The sequence below is a fragment of the Hydra vulgaris genome, chromosome 07 (genome assembly GCF_038396675.1).
Source record: "Hydra vulgaris chromosome 07, alternate assembly HydraT2T_AEP".
In the NCBI taxonomy this organism is placed as follows: domain Eukaryota; kingdom Metazoa; phylum Cnidaria; class Hydrozoa; order Anthoathecata; family Hydridae; genus Hydra; species Hydra vulgaris.
The window spans coordinates 8,050,001-8,070,823 of record NC_088926.1 but is presented as its reverse complement, the minus strand read 5'-3'; the positions used below and the strand labels follow the sequence as shown (position 1 = coordinate 8,070,823).

Here is a 20,823-nt window from a genome sequence, read left to right as displayed (position 1 = left end):
ATTAGCCATTGAGAGATATAAATTTTACTACTACGCTTCTTTCAGAAATCAAATGAAACCTGCTAAAATCAGAGAAAACAGTATTTGAACTACAAAACTTTGAAGATAACAATAACAAAAACAGAGAACAAGAAAAATTTAATTTGATAGGTTTGAATCTTTAATCTCTAGATGAAGTCAGGTACAAATTATACAGAATGGTAGTTGGTTTGTAGGTTATACAGAAAAATGGTAGTTGGTTAGATATCTTAAAGAGGAGTTAAGCAGGTATGCAGACCTAAGAGCATTATAGCTAACTTATTTTCTTGATTTTTGACATTTTGACATTAATTGCAAATGACTACAAGTGTCTTGTAAACATTTTGAGTTTTTGGGACTTGTTTTTATAACTTACATTATAGTGTAGAAATAAAATAAGAAAGGAAAGTTTTCAAACTTACTTGTAGCGCTTCCAGAGCACTCAAGCATGTGAAATTTTATTTGTAGACTACCTGAGTTTGGTAGAACCAGAAAACGTACTGCAGTTTTTTTTTTTTTTTTACAAATTTTTCCTCACTCTTTAATGTTACTAGTTTTTCCTATCTCTATAGCATACAGCATTTTCAGAAAAAGAAGAAAAATTAAGAATAATAAAAAAAAAGATTGCTCCCTCATGCCAAACCCTCAGTCAGTGTAGCAGCACTCTACATGTATATAGCAAAAACCCCAGCAGCAGGCTTTTCAGTGTGACATCAAAAATAATAAAATCTAAACATGCATTCATAGTTTTTTAGTGGAAAATCCGCATTTCTTTGCACACAAAAAAAAACAATATTTGCAGTAAAATATCTCATAGACTCCTCTGAAAAAGCCGTATGCCTATATTTATAAGCAAAATAAGTAAGCAATTACTATAAGCATACTATTACCATAAGCAATTACTATTACCATAAGCCTATATTTATAAGCAAAATAAGTAAGCAATTACTATAGCAGATATATATATATATATATATATATATATATATATATATATATATATATATATATATATAATATATATATATATATATATATATATATATATATATATATATATATATAGACATGCATACAACATAAACAAAATATTTTTTCATACTATCATTATAAGTAGAAAGATAAATCTCTTCTCCTTCTTTCCCTAATGCAGTACCCCTAAAAATTTATGAAATATACTACTTTTTTATTAAATATAAATCATAAAAAAAAAATCAAAAATAAATTAAAATTAAAAATAAAATCCTAAAAACAAATAAAATAAATAATAAAGTTTTTTTCTATTCTTATATTAACAACAAATTATTTTTTTTTAAATACTCTTATTTGATGTTTAACTATTTGCTTTAAATAGGTCTTAATTATATGATTTTTTTTTCTTTTTAAATTTAGGCTTAATGCCATAATTTTATTTAAATCAATGCTTTTTTATAGTTTCAGAAAACTACTTTTCCGAAACCAATTATTTAAATTTATTATACAGATATAATTTAAATATTCAAAATATAAAAACATTTTTTATATTTTAACTATTTAAATAATATTTTTATTAATTATGATTCACTTCCAACAAAGCTGCAAGCACTATTAAATTGGGAGTTACTAGAAAAAAAAGTATCAAGCTATAGAGCAAGGAAATGGTTGACAGAAAAGACTTGAAAAGTTGTAGGTTGTGCATATTAGAAAAACATAAATATGAAAGAGACTTCCAAAGAGCTGAAATTTAGGGAAAAAAACTAGATAAATAAGAGTTTTTAGAACATGAAGGGACGTTTACAGTAATCAAATGTGACTTTACTGAATAAAGAGTCAAGTGAGAGTTATAGGAACTAGAGATGATAGCTATTTTGAGCAGCAACCAATGATAGTATTTGTAGATAAGGCACAAACTTAGCAGATAGAGCAAAGGGTCTAACTACGTTCACAATGTGTTTTTGGACCTTGTCTAGAAGAGAAAGACCATTTTTAGAAGAACCAGTCCAAATATGAACACAGTATTCCATTCAATGACAAATAAAAGATTTGTAGCGATAGAGAATGGAATCAGGAGTAGGAAAACGGCAAGCACGATAAAGAGAAGAAACCTTAGCTGATTTAGCAATTGATTGTATATGTGATTTTGAAAGGTCAGTTGTAAACAATAGTCTAAGAAGGCGTAAAGGAGAGAACTCAGTGAGAGGGTTGCCATTTATCAATATAGGAACGCCAACAGTATTGCGATATTTGTTTGCAGTAAAAAGTAGTTTGAGGTAAAGTTTACAAGCCACTGCATGCCCCAATCTGTAGCAGAAGTGAGATCAGATTTAAGATCAGCTTAAATCTGATCTCACTTCTGCAATTGGAAAGAGCAGTTCTAAGCAATTGGAAAGAGAAGACTTTTTGTCAAGACAGGAATATAAAGTCATCAGCAAAAAGAGCTAATTTAGATGTAAGGTTGCCAGGAAGATCATTAATGTAGATAAGAAACAAAATAGGACCAAGGATAGAACCTTAAGGTACCCCAGAAGTTACTGGAAATGGAGGATGACTTTAATAAAGTGGTTAGAAAGAAACAATTTGATAATCTCAAAAAATTTCCCAAATACAACATGAAGCAAGCTTATGGAGAAAACCAGCATGCCAAACTTTGTCAAAAGCTTTAGATATGTCAAGAGCTATAGCCTTCAGACTCTTCGCCTCCATCTAATGCATGATAAAATCTTTCAATTACCGTTATCAAGTCAGCGGTAGAGCAAGATGATCAAAAATGATATTGATTATCTGACAGTAAATTATTTGACTAAAAATGGGATATGAAAAACTTGTTTAGCAAAGACTCAAAGACCTAGTTAATAACAGAAAGAAGACTGATCAAACAATAATGAGGGGAGAGGTCAGAAGGTTCACATGAGTTTTTGAAAATTGGAACAACAGATGCCATTTTTCAGCAGGAGAAAAATTTTGTAAGACTATGACAGGAATGTTGTCTGGACCACAAGCCATAGAAGAGTTTAATTGAGATATGACTTTAGCAACAGAAGCTAGAGTGATTTAAATGTCTAACAATGGGTTAACCTGTTTAATTGGAATGGAAGGAAGAGAATGGTTATGAGATTCAAGAGTTGAATTAGAAAAGTTCTTTGCTAATAGTTCTGCCTTATTCTTGGGAAAGGTTATAAGATCAGTCCCATGAATGAGAGATGGAATGTTAGACATACCCTTGTTAACAACACTGTTGAAGATTTTCTAAAAGTCTTTAAAGCCTAACTTCTGAGACAATATACAAGATTTAGTGAACTGAGAATAATGGCACTTAAGCATCCTTTTACATCGATTTCTTGCAATAAACTGCTGTTTGTTCACAAGAAAGTTGTTCTTTTGAAAAAAATGAAAAAAATGATTACAATTAGATATAGCAGCTGCACAAGAAGGTAAAAACCATGGAGTAGATACTATGTTAAATAGTACTGATGACAGGAAGCAAACTCCTTCCAGCCTATAATTAGAAAGGGAATCCCACAAGGATTCCCTTTCTAATTAAAGCAGGACATGAAACAGGTTTGCACTGTGTTACATGTTTTCAGTAGCAGGGTGATCATGAAGATCATACACCTGACCTAACCTAAAATGATTTCTTGTTAAAAAGATCTGAATTAAAATGATTTCTTCTTTACTGAGAGCAACCTAAATTAAGTCTGTGAATATAAAAAAATTTTTTTTTGATAAAATGAATATAAAGAAAACATTATTAGCAAGCTTAAGGCACAATAAAGGTTTAAGATCAACTGCTGCCTTTATTGATGCTAATTTTATCATAAAAGAAAAAAACTTGTTTCACTAAAGACCATAAGTTAAGCGAGCTTAAGAAAAAATTTGACCTCAAAACTCTAAAATGAACTAAACAATAATGGTTTGAGTCATATTCTATTTGATGGTAGGAAATATAAAACTATAATTTTTTTTATCTATGCAGTAAAAAAGGCAGAAAATTCCTAGGTTTAATAGGCTATTGGTTGCAATAGTGCTAATATAAATACTTGATAGGCACCAGAATCAATATAATTGGTTGAAAAAAACTTAATAGGAAATATGTATGGATTGTATGTGACCTGCACATTAAAGACTCTTAAGTTTCTTGATGGTTCCACTTAAGCCAGTTAAGTAAAACTATACAATAATATATTGTCTGGACTAACTACCAGATTAAAAAAACGAATAAAAGTTTTTAGTTTGCTGGACAACAAATGTTATCCTTATGTTAGTGTTCTGGGTAGAAAAGAAGTCTTTATAGGCTTGCAAAGGGAGACTTTTTTTGAGCAAACAGAAAGTAAGATATAATATATAATTAAATAAGGAAAATAGATTAATAAATAAATAAATAAGGCCAATAAAGAGAAAAGAGGGTAATAATACCAGGGACATAGTGGAGATCGAACTTGGATCTTGTCATTTACGAAGTGAGCACTTTTCCACTACACCACTATTGTAATTTAGTTAAAAGCAAATAAGCATTTTATATTATGGAGAGCAAAATAAATTTTAAATTAAAGACATAAATATATTTTAATGACCTTTTATATGAGGGAGATTTTAGTATTTGAATATTTAGTATATTCTTATGATAACCAGTTTCTTACTATAAAATAAGGTAATTTTAAAAACAATTATAACCATTTCACTGATGAAACTTTTTTATCTTTCATTAATTGCATCCACTTAGTGCCAAAGTCCTTTGAAAGCCATGCACCACCCTGAAAATAAGAAAATTACAAAGACCACTTAAGCATAACTTTTACAAAATTATTACATAAAGTAAAGTAAACAACCATCAGTAGGCTCATCAGGAAGAATCAAAATCAGTAAAACAAATTGTTGAAGAAAATTAGATGTGTTTTTACTAATTTATTATTGCTCTGTTTTTTAAGAACATTGAGCACTCTATTTGTAGAATACACTAACATAATTTATATATATATATATATATATATATATATGTATATATATATACATATATATATATATATATATATATATATATATATATATATATATATATATATATATATATATATATATATATATATATATATATATATATATATATATATATATATATATATATATATATGTTTGTATGTATGTATAGGCCCAGCAGAAGGCAGTTACGATGGGTTATTTTCACCTATATAAATAAACCATTGTTTATAACCAATTCACCTAAACATAAATTTATAAGAATAGTAATATAAAAATTAATATACTTTTTTCATGTAAGAATAAGTATATATTAACTTATAATAAAAACTATAATAACTCAAAAAAACTTTATTTTCTATAATTTAATTAATTTAATAACAACTTTAATAACTCAAATGTTTTAAATAACTATGAACAAATCATGCATGTACATTTTTCTGCTAACCAATCATTGCTTAGAAGTATTGTTTTTACTTAAATCCTAATAATTTAAATAAGCCACAAAAATTAACTAATTTAATTAAAGAAAAGAATTATTGGATCGAAATTAAATTTTTTAGAAATGCAAATTCTTCTTGAAGAAGCATTCGCATTTAAGGAAAGAATTTTAAATTAGAAAAGCGGTTTAGATTAAAACAGCATTTCTTCATAAAATAGTTTAGAAACAAAAGCTTTAAAGATAAACTTTTTTTTTGCATTAAATTTTTTTAGTTTTTAAAGTATATTTTAATCACTTTCTTATTTTGATATAAAATAATTATTGATATAAAATTATATGTGAAAAATGGAGAAAAGAAAAATTTCTGGTTGGAAGTTTAAACAAAAAAACTACAAAAAGTTCAAATTAAACATTTTTAAAAAACCTTTTCTTGATAACATCATGATGAGATCATTAAAAGTCCAATAATTCAAAATCTGGTTGATTCTGGAAATGAAACCAAATCAACTGATTCTTCTAATTGAATTAAAACTCTTCAAACAATTGAAATACTACTTCAGAATGCTTTGACGATATTAGCAATTGGCAGGAAAATTTAAACAATAACTTTATCCAAAGTGCTGCTATTAAAGGATCATAGTAACAGCTTAATAAAAGAATTCTAATCACTATTTAAAAAAATTTTAATAATTGGAGTTTTTCAAATCAGTATTTTTACTGTTTCATTTTTAATAGTGAAAAAAATTATAGAATATGGTTAATTTATTCAAAAATAGAAAAACAAAAAGATAAACAAAAGAAGTAATTAAATCATTGAGTTACTAAAAAATATTATAACAATCTTCTTTTAACATCTTTAAAATGTTTTAAAAACTTTTGCAATACAGCCTACCCCTGAAACAGCGGTCTGTAATGATCAGTATCCAAACTGCAGACTATGTATACATTTAATAACTTTATATTTTACTTAAGCAAATTTTTATTGCATTAATTTATTTGAAAGCAAACTTTCATGGTTAAACTAAAAAAGTAAAAATTATTCATAAAGAGTAAATAGAACTGCTTCACAATATGAGTGATGATGTTTAGTGTTTTGTTCAAACCTCTGGCACAGTGTTCATCCACTCGTAATTCACTATGTTTATATGTATGTTTAAGTTAAGTCCCTGTAAGTTTTCAAGGCCTTGTTTAAAGCGTTAAGCGTAGAGCAATTTACCTTAAGCGATTTTTATGTAAGCAGTAAGCCATTTCGGTTAAGCGACTTTTTATCATTTTTTAACTTTTAAATTATACTATAAGCGGTAAGATAAAAAAAGTAATAAATTTTAAAAAAAGTCACATTGACTTTTAAACATTTATGTAATGACAATTATGTTTGATATCTAAATAATAAATTTAAATAATGAATTTAAATAGAAAATTTTTTCATTAGTAAATATTTACTAATGAAAAAAACTCAAATAAAATTAAAAGGTAAAGATTTTTTAAGCTTGAAGCAAAGATCATAAAAACATAATTGAGTTCTGATAAAAAATATATGATTTAATTAAAAACTAATTTAATAAAAATATGTAATTTTATTCTAATAAAAAATATATATAATTTAGTTTAGATTTAAAAAATATATTTAAGTTTATTAAAATTAAAGTTAATGCTTGGGTTTAACTTAAATGTTAAATCTACTTAAAAATATTACTAAATACTGTTCAATTTTTAAATTTTATTTGTTCTTTAAAAAAATCAGCTTATTTTTATCGCCATTGTTTTTTCGGTTTTTCTTCCTAAACATTTTTTTTTATTATCAAAATTAAATTTTAAATAAAGGACTGCATCAAAAGTTTGCACAAAACGTTAAACTTCTTTTTTTTATAACTCAAGTTAAATCTCAGCGATCTTTTTTTAACAAACGATATATTCAGCGATGTAATTTTAACAATTTAATAATAAACTTTAAATAAATAAAGTAAACAAAATAACATAATTTTTTTTAATTTGTTACACGCTAATTTTTTTTAAATAAAAAATCATTTGTAGTTCAAAAATTTAACATATTTTAATTCATTTATGCAGTGGCGAGAAAAGAAAGAAATTCGTTAATACCAAACATTTTTAAAAATCCAATATTAAATTCAAGATAGATTTAAAAAAAAAGAAAATAAAATAAACATTCTTTATAGTAATAATAAAAAAGCTATTAAATAACATTTAACTCATTTTGCAATAATTAATATTATTGCAGGAATTTAAGAAAGTTAATGTCCTTAAAATATTAAAAAATAAAGAGAATTTTATGACGTCAAATATCGCACCGAGCTAATACATTAGGCATTTTTTATTTAAAACAAGGCCTGCTTATTTAATTAATAATTTTAAGATTATTAATTTTAAGATAAAATTTTATTAAAAACGCAGTTGTTGAAAGTCTTGTTTTTAAAAAATCAATCATACAAATAGTTTTAAAAGATTTGCATTAAAAGAAAAAAAATTAATCTATATTTAACTGTATATAATTATTTATATAATTATTAATAAAAACCTACTTAACTTTATATAATTAAAATTATATAAAGTTAAGTAGTTAAAAATTTTCTTTTTATAAAAAATCAATAAAACTAAATTGTCGCTTAGTTTAAAAGAACTTTGCTAATATAAAAACATTTGATTACAAAATATTATTTATGAATTAAATAGTTTTAGCAGGAAACCTACATAAATTTGAATGTCCACAAAACGTCTTATAAGCCACGGCCAAGTTGTCACAACTAAATATAATTTGTGTAGTAAGAAATAGAGTGCTATATTTTAATGATTGTTCGGTTTCATTAATTAAATTTTGTGCTAAAGTTTGACTTTATTAGAAAAAAATATCTACCACTCCACAATAGATTTTAAAAAAATTTAATAACTTCCCATAGGCGTTTCAGAGAAATGACAAAAAGAAACTAGCAAAAGAAACATTAGTTTTAACTGACTTTCAAGGCCTATATAAGTTTGAATCATTCCTCCTCAAACAATGGTTTTTGTAAAATTAAACAGATTTATTACATATTAAACATACTAGCACCAATTAAATTAACCAAAAAAGTATTTTGTTTGCTGTTGACTGTTAAATATACAACACTTCTTGTTTATTTTGCTGTTTTGAAGATGCCAAGTTAATATTTTATAAAAAGTTTGTAAACATTTTTAGTTTGATCCCCACCACTCCATGGTAGTATCATGCTCAACTTGTTTCTTTGCACAGTGACCTTGTTTGTCGAGGTTCGTGTTTTGGAGCCATAAGAAAAAAAAGAACCATAAAAAAAAAGTAGCTTCCTCGACTGTAGTGGCTTTCTCGGCCTTAGGGAGGAGAATTTTAAAAAAATAATAAAAAAATTTAAATTAACCTATTTTTGTTATATTATTAATAAAAATTTTGAAATGATGGGTTTCAGCCATCATTTGTTCAAAAATTAACATTCAGAGTGTAACAAGTTGACCTATTTTAGAGTGTAACAAATTATTCTATTTTGGAGCATAACTAATTGACCTATTTTAGGGCTTACTGCTGGTTTTAGGGTGTATTACTGGTTTTTTAAATAATTATTTTTTAAAAGAAGCATGTAGTTACAGGTTGAGTTTCTATAATACTGGAAAATTCTAATACCCATCTGCTGCATTTAAAGCTTTTTAATACCACTATTGCATGGTATCAGCAAGAAACATCTTTAAAGGTTACCAAAAGTGCTAAAACATTCTCTATTAGAAAACTTTATTTAAACATTTCTTAGATAATTTTTTTTTTAATTACATAATTTATTTTATTCAAAAAAAATTACAGCAGTACTCAAAATCTTCAATTCCAAAAAATCGTATTTTAAAAATGTCATTGTATTTAACATTTTAAAACTCATTGGGCTTCGAAGCTTAGCGGAAAAGTTACCAGCAACAAAAAACATTCTTTCACTGGATGTTGATGTGGGCTAAATTATTTTGAGAGTAGCATCAATTTTATTTTAATTTTTATGTTCTAACTCCACTTGTTTCAGACAGCTTAAACCCCTTTGGAATCTCTAAAAATGAAGTACTTATCTTGGATTCGAACTAAATCATCATTCTTATGGATTATTTTTTAAAATCACTTAGTTAATCACTTATTAGGTAACTGTGTCTTCAGGTTATTATTGCCTTCCTAAGCAGCTTCTTCATCTAATGATTTGACATTGACACTATTCAATAATTTTTTCAAAACTTTCTGAATGAAGCCACCATAACAAAACTTAAATTAGATGTTTGCTCATAAAGATTTTTAGATTAAAAGATTTCAACACCTTCACTGGTTGAAATTGTTAAATTATTCCTGCTAAGTTCTTAAACAGTTGATTCAACAAGAAAGTGTTCAAAACACTTTCAAAATATCTTTTCCTAATAAAAAACAAAAAATCAACTTCTTAATTTTTGAATACATAGTTTCAATTTTATCAACCTTTTAATCATGGGAAACTACAAATAATATATAGTAATATATATAAAATATTATTTTCAAATATAGAGATAATAATATATGTCTTCTTGCCCTCTGTATGAATGCAGATGGCAAGAGGAATAAAAAGAATTTTATATATATTATGTTTTCTGGTGCGTTATACAAAGCTGACATCACACTTTTTCCCACCAGTAATAAATACAGTATACGTCTTGTTCGTAGCATTATAAGACTATTGCTTGTAATAGAGATTGTTTTTGGCTTGTCAAATGGTGCATATATAGTCAAATCATTGCTGTCAAAGAAACATCAATTTAATAGTATTTACCAGAACAAAAACTTTTTTGAAACTAAGTAATTTTGAAAGATATAAATTGATGAGCTAACTTTTATATATATCTTTTTTTTTTTTCTGAAAGAACTTTTTTTTAAATTACTTGACTTTATATATCTTTTAAATTGAGTTTCTAGATAAAAAAAAAGATGTAACAAAAATGTAATTTAAAAAAATTAAATTTTTATATAATTTTTTAAAAAGCATATAAAAAAGGCAATATAAAAAAATCTGATGCAATTCATCATTGTTTTAGTTATTTATAATTAGACTATGCTTTGTGATGTGGGTGTGGCTGATTACACTAGTGATGTGTTTGTGATGGAGTGTGGATACATCTTGTCACATACCTTTACAATAACAGTAATCTAAAACTTAAAAAGTTACAAAGCTTTTAAAGCTTCTTGTTTTTAGTGTTAAGTGACTATTATTTTCAAAAAGAGCTTTTTAAATTTTGAATTGAAAAACATAACATCATTTGGTAATTGAAACAAGGGAAATCATGCGGAGTTAAGCAACATTAAATTAGGGTTATAATTAATTTTTGGTTATAAAATACAATAAGTGTATACCAAAAAACTTTGAATACATAAACTTAATCCTTTAATTTTTCATTCCAATTAATCTCAAGACTGCTTTTTTTAGTTGAACCAACAGTAATATATACAGTTAATTCTCAATAAGTCGAACACTGTTTAACTCGAACATTTGTTATCTCGAGCTATTTTCTATAGTCTTTTTAAAGCAAGAATAATTGTTTTACTTTGCTTAAATTAAACATTTGTTAAGTAGATCTGTTTAACTTGGTCTCTCGAAGGTTCTTTACTTTATAATGTTATATTAAAATTTCATCTTCTTAAAAGAATTTGTAAGACATACTTTAGGCTGTTCACAACATTGTTTATTTAGACATTTATTTGAATAAAAATTTATTTATTATTTTTTAATTAATTTAGAGTTAATGTAATTAAAAGATTTTTTAAGCTTAGAAATAAAATTTGAAGACAATAAAAAGTGAGCAAATAATTGGACTGTTCTTAAAATAAAAACTTATCTTGTTAAGTCAGTTAAGTTTGCAACTAAAAGACAAAAATGCTAATGTCACCATGCGTTCTGGTAAAGTAAAGTGATTTATTGAAAAGCTGTAAAAACTAAAATAATTAAAAATAATTGACTCCATTACCAGAGATCTTCTAACTAATATAGTTAAGCCTATTGTTGTGTTTAGTGCCGATGGAGGACCTGACCAAAGTACCAGATACTAGAAAGTAATTGAAATCGTATTTTATCATTTTATGATAAATAACCTTGACGCTCTTTTCATTATGCAAAACGGTCTAAGCTGCATCGTATTCAACCTAGCAGAGCAACAAACTTTGATTTTGCTGGACAACGGTATGGATATAACAGATATATATAAAAGAGATATCCTACAAATTCATAGTTATCTCACAGTTGCAGAGTATATTAATCCAGAGCAATCAGAGCTAGTAAAAAGGAACCTTTTACTATAAGGTCAACAGTGGATTGTCCGTTGATTCAATATTTCACTCAAAACATGAGGTGTTGAAACGATCATTCTTGTAGCCTACTTAAGAGAAGCTCATACTTTAATTAGAACAAGATTACTTTTGCTACCTGTCCTGTAGACCCAAACAAGAGATGAGCTTAAAGTAGTAGATATATAAGAAGGAGCTAAATAGTTATTTTCATTATCCCCGTTTATGCTCATCACATCAAACATTGAAAGTATTCTTCCTCAAGTTGCCTTAATGATTTTAAATTCTTCTCTGTGCTTCTTTTGCACATTGTGTTCCTTGGCACATTTCTGCCAAGCCTGAGAGAGAAACTTGCCCTGAACTTTTCTGTCCAGCACAAAAGTTTAAAAACTACTGAATGGCTAGATGAAAATGAAGTTGATGCAATTGATTGTACCTTAAGTAGAAGATAACCCTTAAGTTTATGGAGAGCATTCACTACTTATTGTTTTAATTGAAGATCACTTCAACGACCTCTGTAAAAATGACAAGTGAGTTAATTTATATAATAGATATAGAATAAATTTTTTTAGTTATTATTTGATAAGATCAACTTCTCTTAATCCTTCCTTTGATAACTTTAGCAAAACTATCAATGATCATCAAAAACACAATTTAAATTCAGAAACAACTTTGCTTATTTCTCCACAATGTTTTTCAACTTTAATTCAGTACTGTTAATAATAAATTGAGCCAGAAAAAATATCAATGGTATATGTGTATTTTTATTTTTATTTAATGCTGGGGTGAAGGTGGGGGAGAGGTTGAATAAGAAAACTGGCATCATTTAAAAGGGAAGAGAGTGTGTCAGCAAAAAACTAACAGAACTTGACAAAGGGGAAGTAGGAGTCAAATACTTAGAAAAATCACAAACATTATTTATGGACAGTCCTTAAACAGATTTAAATTTATTACAGAACAAATTTTTCCAAGATGATAACATTTTAAAACTATAGTTACATCAACATTTTTTTGTGATATGAAAAATGCAATCTATCAAAAACAAAAACTATGTTGGTAAGCAGTACCAAAGTTCACATTGATATTATGTTATTATATGACAAATATAATATAATATATTTTTGTGTTATTACATTACTCAATAGAGTCTTTTAATAACCTTTAAATAATTCATAAATCATACCTATTAACATTATTTATTATTTCAATTAACTCAATTAAATTAACTTCAATTAATTCAATTGATTTATATATTCATATAAACTATCAATAATTTTAAAACTAAGTAGTTCATTAAGAGTTACAAGCTGTAAGTTTAGTATCAATGCATAAATGATAATATAATCAATTGATTAATTATGTTACTATTTATGCATTATTACATATTTATACATTATCGCATACTTACAGCTAGTAAGCTTATGTTTAGGTAAAGTGGAAAATTTTTACAAAAAGTAATTATGCAACTGAACAATATCAAGTGACAAGCTCAATACTCATTTACATAACTATTTTCCCTAAGCATAGTCTGCATTTTGTGTTTTATAAAATTATTTTTCAATTAAAAAACCTTTGAGTCCAGTACCATCAACCAATCTTCTTTAGTAGGATGAAATAAAATTGGTGAACCTTCTTTTATAGTAAATGGGATATTGATTAATTTGAAGGTTATTCCAGCATCTTTTGTAATGACAAGTGTGGACGCGGTTTGTTGACTTAAGAACATAGAAAACATGTTGGTTGATGAATACGAAATTAAAATCAGCTGAAAAAATTTTACAAAAAATAAAATACAAGATATAATAGTTATAAACATAATATAAATTGTCTTTAAAAGCAACACATAACAATTAAGGAACTTTTTCTCTCTCTCTCTCTTCTCTCATAATGTAAACCATTGATAATGCATGTGACTCATAAATACCATACCAAAAGGACCAGAGCAAATAAAATAAACAATCCCACCATATAAGTAATTTTTCTGAATAAATTTTAATAAAGATTCTGTGAGTCTATAAGGTATATAAGGTTTGATCACATGCATACAGTAACAATAAACTTAAAATATTTTTTAAATATAATTATGAGGAAATTTTAGTTTAGAAAAAGAAGACAAAAAATAAATAAGAAAGAAAAAAAGTTACCATGTTACTATTCAGAGGACTTTTCATAATCCCCATCTTGCTTCGAATTTCTGTTTTTTCAATAAGATGGCCGATGTTTTCAAATGTCAATCCATCATTAGTACTAAAAAATCATAAGAAATTATTAAAATAATTTTTTTATTTTATTATTTCATTATTGATTTAAGTATAATATACTACAAGACTTATATGACACTTATATGATAATTATATAATAAGTATATGACTAATATTTTATTAAACCATTTTTACCTAATTTATGGAAAGGTTTTAATTTAAATTACTATATGAAAAATGAAAAAAATGACAACTTAATAGCTAGAGGTTAGCTGTAGATGGGTTATTATAAGATATGCTTTATAATTTAAAGTTAGTGTTTTATAATTTAAAGAATATTTTTACTGGATCAGAAGGTGGAGCATCAAAAACTGATTTAACCTTATACATAGCTTAATTAACATAAACAATCATCAGATAAAATTGATAAATATATGAATATAGTGATCACAAAATATTTAAAACAAATAAAAGTGAACACTTTAATTTATTTTAAATATTTTTATATTTTTTTGTTTGATGTTATATTTTAGAACTCAAATTTTACAACTATAACTTTCTAATCAAATTTTTATCAAAACATTGATAACTACCAAGCACTGAGATTTAGACTAAATTACTCATAATCTAAGATTTATATAAAATTTATGATAATTTTCAAGCATCAAGATTTAAATAAAATTGCTGATAACTCTGTAGCATCATAAAACTTCTGATAATTCTCTAGAGTCAAGATTTAGGTAAAATTCCTGATTCTCTAGCGTCAAGTTTTATGTAAAATATACATAAAACTTGATACTTTGAATTCTTTCATGAACTAATTTAAGTCCTTTTTGAGGTGTAGATTCCATTCTTGATCAATATTAGTATATAAAATACTTTAGCAATTAAAACTACTAATGATCCCTTTATGGCCATTCTTGAGAAGTATGGCCATTCTTGAGAAGATATAAATTTTGTTTACAATAAACACATGACATAGGGAGTGTCAAAATATTTTCATCATAACCATCATATATGTAGAGATTGATAATATCTTGTATTCAGGTAGTGACTTCTGATAGCAACCTAGATCTAGCACTTTTTTTAACAAATCAAATCACTTTAGAAACTGTTATAACATACATAATATACATAATATATTTGGTATTTTTATTTAATAAATATTATTAAACAAAGATTAACATCCAAACAATTTTCATTAATGGAGAGACGCTCTGATGTTTTATTTTATTGAAATAGTTCAATTTGTAGTCTAGTAATATAAATTTGTAACAGTAACTTTTTTTAAATTTAGTTAAAATTAATTAAAATCCTAGGTGACACTACATCAAACCAAATATGCTCTCTGGTCCACAGTGTTTACGTATATATTTATTTGGCTTTGCTCAGCTTCACTTTACTTCTCAAACAAAATAAAATTTATATGTTAATGATTGCTAAAAACAGGTGACACGAGTGCCCCTAAATTTACTAGTATTAATATTATGATTTAGATAGAGAAAAAATACTGATTTATAAAAATACTGATTTGACAATTTTAAATGTATAATACACAAGTAATTTATTCTCCATTATAGTAACTTCTAATAACTCATTTTGCATGTAACAACTTACTTTATGACAAGCAATACAGATTTAAATCCCCTCATTCTACTGTTAACTTTTATAACCAATGGTTATATTGTATATGGAAGCAATGAAGAAAGAGCTATTGGTCTTTACATATCAAAGACTTTTGATAAAGTCAGGCATGCTGTTCATTTCCCTAAGCTCATTTATTATTGTATACCTGGCAAAGTTTATAAAAATATTTAATCATTTCTTTTTAATCACAGTATTAAAGTTGATCTTGATGGACAGTCCTCTTCTTCATACCCAGTAACTTCTGAGTTAGCAGAGGGTTCCACCCTTAGTTCTTTGGTGTTCCTCATCAATAATAATGGTCTTCCTGATAATCTTATCTCTAAAGTAGCTTTATTTGCTGCTGACCCACCTATATACTCCAGTTTTGACAACAAACCATCAATTTTTGATTGCTTAAAATAGGCAATCTTGAATATGATCTCTGTTCTGTTAGTTGGAGCTTGTAGTAGTTGGTGAACTATCAACTCAACAAAAATCAATTGTTTACTACTAATATTTATTGCAATATTGTTAACACTCTCAGAAGCCCTTAACTCTACTTCTTCTTGGAATATCATTCACTACTGACAAATAATTCAAATTTTAAATTAAAAAAAATAATGGCAGCAAGTAAAATAAATTTCTGGTTTTTATTATTAGTTTTAATTTGTGTTTAATTAGTAAAATTCAAGTAAGGGAAAAATGTATAGTTCATTTTTAAATGGAAAATTCAGATTTTTTACATTGTAATGATTAGTTTATATAAATAGTTTTTAAGTTTATAAAAGTAATAAATTTTTTTGATATCACTAGTGGGATGCTTTTTTTGGTATGGCTTTTTTTCACAAGGTTTTAAACAAATAAAAACTGTCAAATTTCAAGCACTTTTAAAAATTTTTTTTTTTTTTTGATGTTAGGGATTTTTTTGAATACCTTGTTTTTTGAAATTATTATGTTTTTTGAAGTCATTATGTTTTTTGAAGTCATTATGTTTTTTGAAGTTATTATTACTTGACAAAAAAAACTCATACTAGTTAGATCAGCTAGTAGATAACTTAAATGTTTTATTTAACTACTAATTATAACTCATGTTTATTTATGCCCAACATATGTTTATTTAAATGGTATGTTTAAATTTTTTTAAATAGAATTTAGACCCATCATAAACCTAAAAACATCAAGCTCAACTTATTTTTTCCCATAGTGGCCTTTTTAGTCAAGGTTAATATTTCAAAGTCTCACGGTTAAGAGTTTTAATAACAGCCTCCTCAGCTGTAACGGATCTCTAGGCTTGAGGAAGAGAAGTACAAATAATAATAACAATAATAATAATAATAATAATAATAACTTTTAAACATACTAAAGTTGAAACTTACCTTTTGTAAAGTTTACTTGGATTCTTTATTCCAAAAATTGTTAAAAAACCAGCATCAATTGTTGTTAATAGCAACTGAACCTATAATTCAAAATTTTATTAATTTATTTATTATTCTAATTAAAAATTCAATAAATTTGTGTAACACATAATTAACAAGATTCCTGACTTATATATGAATAAAAGGAAATTACCATTCTACATCCCTTATTATAACCTAACTATTATTTAACTGAAAAAGAACAAGTGTATGTATGTATGTATGTATGTATGTATGTATGTATGTATATATATAATATATATATATATATATATATTTATATATATATATATATATATATATATATATATATATATATATATATATATATATATATATATATATCTTTGAATAGAATGTGAAGGAGACTTTTACGGTTAAAAAAGTCTCTTATGATGACAATTTTACTACCGCATTTTTAGAACAATTTTCAAATATCACTTAAAAGTTAAAACCATTACATTATTTGCTGAAGTACATTAAACTTTATCATTCTTTAAAAAACAGTAATAAATAATAAATTTAATGACTTTAATCATTTATATTTAAACTTAACTTTATTTTACATTTCTTGATAGAGCTTATTTATATTTATATTTTTTTTACTTTTTCAATTTTATTTTCCTTTATTTTCATGTAAAATGTACATACATCAAATAATATACCCATAGGTGCAATGGAATATACATAAACTAATTGATATAGCCATGGCTGTAGTGGAGTGTCATAGATCAACTCGGGGTTTTGGTGTAGGCAGGCAATTTTTCAATAAGAGAAGAAAAAAAAATTATTTTATTGCAAATAAATTACTTTGATTAGAAATATCACCAGCACAAGAATAAGAAAAGTATGTGGTAGAGAGAGGCTTCACATAAAACCAAAGGAAATGAATGAAAGCTTCCATGTTTGCCTGAATCAAGGACATTATATAGGAGTATATCTGGAATTCCGGAAATATCCGGAAAAAGATAATCTCTGAAATTATAATGCACTATAATAACTAAAAAAAACTATTTTAAGTTTAAAACAAAATTTGTCTTTACTATAAATAAAATTTTTTTAAATTAAATAACTAATACAATTAAGTAAAAAAAAAAAATGTTATGTTAAGATTAATTTCTATTGTCTTTTTATTAATAGATAACAATAAATTTGTTACCCACTACATCAACTGTTAGCGGAACAAAATTTTCACATTGTATAATCTGTTGATAAAATATAAAACTATCTATCTTTTCTCTTTTTATACAACTTACAATATATATAAAATATAGAAAACTTATTGTTAATTTATTACTAATTTACTTATAAATTATTAAATTGATATTACCAAAATAAAATTAAAATAAAATTTAAAAATGTTATCTAATAATAACTTATTTTCGAATAAAGAAAGCAAAAATAAACTTAATCAAACATTTGTAATTACTAATTTTAAATCTGTAAAAGTGTTCTTGCTTTCAAACATGTTTAAAAACTTAATGGATTTGAGATTTTGATATACACATATTTGCCTAATATAAAAAATTAAATACTTATTTTCTTAAAGATAACAAACTTCTTATCCTAAAGATAAAATGTTATCAGGAAATAAAGAGATCACACATAATCAAATCTAAGTGATTCCTATCAAATCCAAAAAAATATCACAAAATATTGAGTAATTCTTTCAATAATAGTTTTTTAAATTAATTTAATATATATTATAAAAAAATTTTTGTATAAATTTTTTTGTACATAAAATAAAATAATTCAGAGAAGAATAAATTAAAATATTAAATAGTATTATAAAGAAAAAAACAATAAATAATCATGAGGAGGTAATTGTGGTTATAGCAATGTTAAAAAAATAAAGGAGCAACCTTTAACAAAAACGAAACCAGTGATAACCTTTGACAAAATCAACAAGATATTTTTTTCTCTATATCTGCTACTGAAGATCAGTAAAAAAAAATTAACTCAAACTTATTTTTTCATTGGTGCTTTGATCTAAACATGCATTTTGACTTGGTTATCCTTTTACATAAACAAAGTCAACAAGAACTCTGACTATGTAAAGATTTATACATATTATATGAATACATATATAAAATTTCATCTTAGAATTATTTTAAATCTTTTCTGATATGATGTAATGAATGTACTAATACTGCATTAATTGACCACTAATTATATCTTATTTTAGCATGCATTTGGAGAGGGCTATTTGGATAACTCATTAGAACAAGATAGGAAAAGAGAGGACTTAGAGAGGACAATACTTTTGCTAAAGAATATAAAAAATATTGAAATGGTTTAGATCTTATAAGCTTTTATCAATAACCAGAACTGTAAGCGAGAGAAAAATCAAAGGCAAAACATGAAATTAAGAAAGTGGTTCATACTTCATAACATTTTTATCAAAAAAGTAATAAATGAAAAAACTATAGAGTAAAAAATTAATTGATAATCAAAAATAAATAAAAACATCAAAAACTTTTTGAATTATAAATTTTATGGTTTGTTCTTAATTTACAGGTTTTGTAGTTTTAAAAGCTGGGCAGTTTCAAATCATGAAATTTAATTCGGCTTTATAATTTAAAAACAAAATATATATTTTTTTATAAGCATTTTTATCATTTCATTCTCTATTTCTACTCTAAAACAAAATTAGGATGCTAAATGAAAAAGGCATGCTAAAAGTAACATGGCTGCTAAAAGTAGTACAGTACAGTATACAGATGATAATTATATACTTTTTTTGTATTCTTAAATTATCAAAATTAATTTTTTTCAACTAAAATGTATATTAAAATTAGATAAAATATATATATATTTTTTTAGGTGCCCCAAGAAGTGTTATTTTTTTTAAATATAATTATATTTATAATATATATTGTCATTACAATATATATTATACATCACAATAATATATATTGTCATTTTTTTTAAATATAATTATATTTATGCATTAAATTAATTGTATTAATATATTTTAAATGTATTTACCTCTGAGTCTTCACCAAGCCAAAATAATTGGAAATCAAAGTTTTTTTCATCTTTTAACACAAACTAAAATTTTTGAATAAAGTAACATAAATTAAAAATAAAAACAATAAAAGATTAAAATAGAATAAAGTAATAAAATACATTTTAATATAAAACTATGAAAACCAATGAAGAAAATGACATATAATTAGCAATAATAAATTCCAATAAGTCCTTTAAAGTAAAAAAGCTTTTTAAGTTGCATCAAAAAAAGCTTGAGTCAAAAGTGAAAGTAAAATATCAAATAACTATTCATAAGTATATGAAAAAATTCACTAAAATTTGCTTAACATTTCAGAAAAAAAAACAACCTCAGTAAATCACTGCAATAAGTAACTTACATAACATGACAATAAAGTAACTGATTAGAACTAATGAATCAGGAGTAAACTAATGTAACATAAACCATTTAGTTGCCAACTTACTTTGTTACTTTGAATTTTTTTCTTTGCATCTTCATTTAAAGTAGATCTTTTTACTCTACTATGTTGTACATTAGTTGTCAAAAAATTTTCGTTACCACTTTTATCATGTCCACCGAAGTATATATACCTCTCACTTAGATAAGAACCAGTTACACAAAAAGAAAAAATTATAAAAACTTGTCTCGAAACCATCTTGTTATATTGTTGCTTCATATACTATACTGTTTTTGAAAGAAATATTATATCAATTATAAAAGCACATTATTATCAAACAAAAATATTTTATATCAAATATAAAATATATATATATATATATATATATATATATATATATATATATATATATATATATATATATATATATATATAAATGTTGACAAATTGATTGACTCCTAACCTTACACAAGTAGAAATGAAC

The 20,823-nt window shown here is 25.1% G+C and overlaps 1 protein-coding gene across 1 annotated transcript in view; it reads right to left on the bottom strand.

Annotated features, from left to right (window-relative positions):
* LOC101235022 (sortilin) overlaps positions 1-20,628 on the bottom strand; it is a 59,847-nt gene extending 39,219 nt beyond the window's left edge. The window contains exons 1-7 of the mRNA XM_065800953.1: positions 20,406-20,628; positions 19,942-20,004; positions 16,915-16,994; positions 13,856-13,958; positions 13,282-13,476; positions 4,669-4,748; positions 1,121-1,176 (exon numbers count right to left, since the gene is read on the bottom strand). Of these exons, the coding sequence (XP_065657025.1) occupies positions 1,121-1,176; positions 4,669-4,748; positions 13,282-13,476; positions 13,856-13,958; positions 16,915-16,994; positions 19,942-20,004; positions 20,406-20,618 (790 nt within the window). The 5' untranslated portion in view covers positions 20,619-20,628. The remainder of the gene's footprint in view (positions 1-1,120; positions 1,177-4,668; positions 4,749-13,281; positions 13,477-13,855; positions 13,959-16,914; positions 16,995-19,941; positions 20,005-20,405) is intronic.
* Between the last annotated feature and the right edge of the window lie 195 nt (positions 20,629-20,823).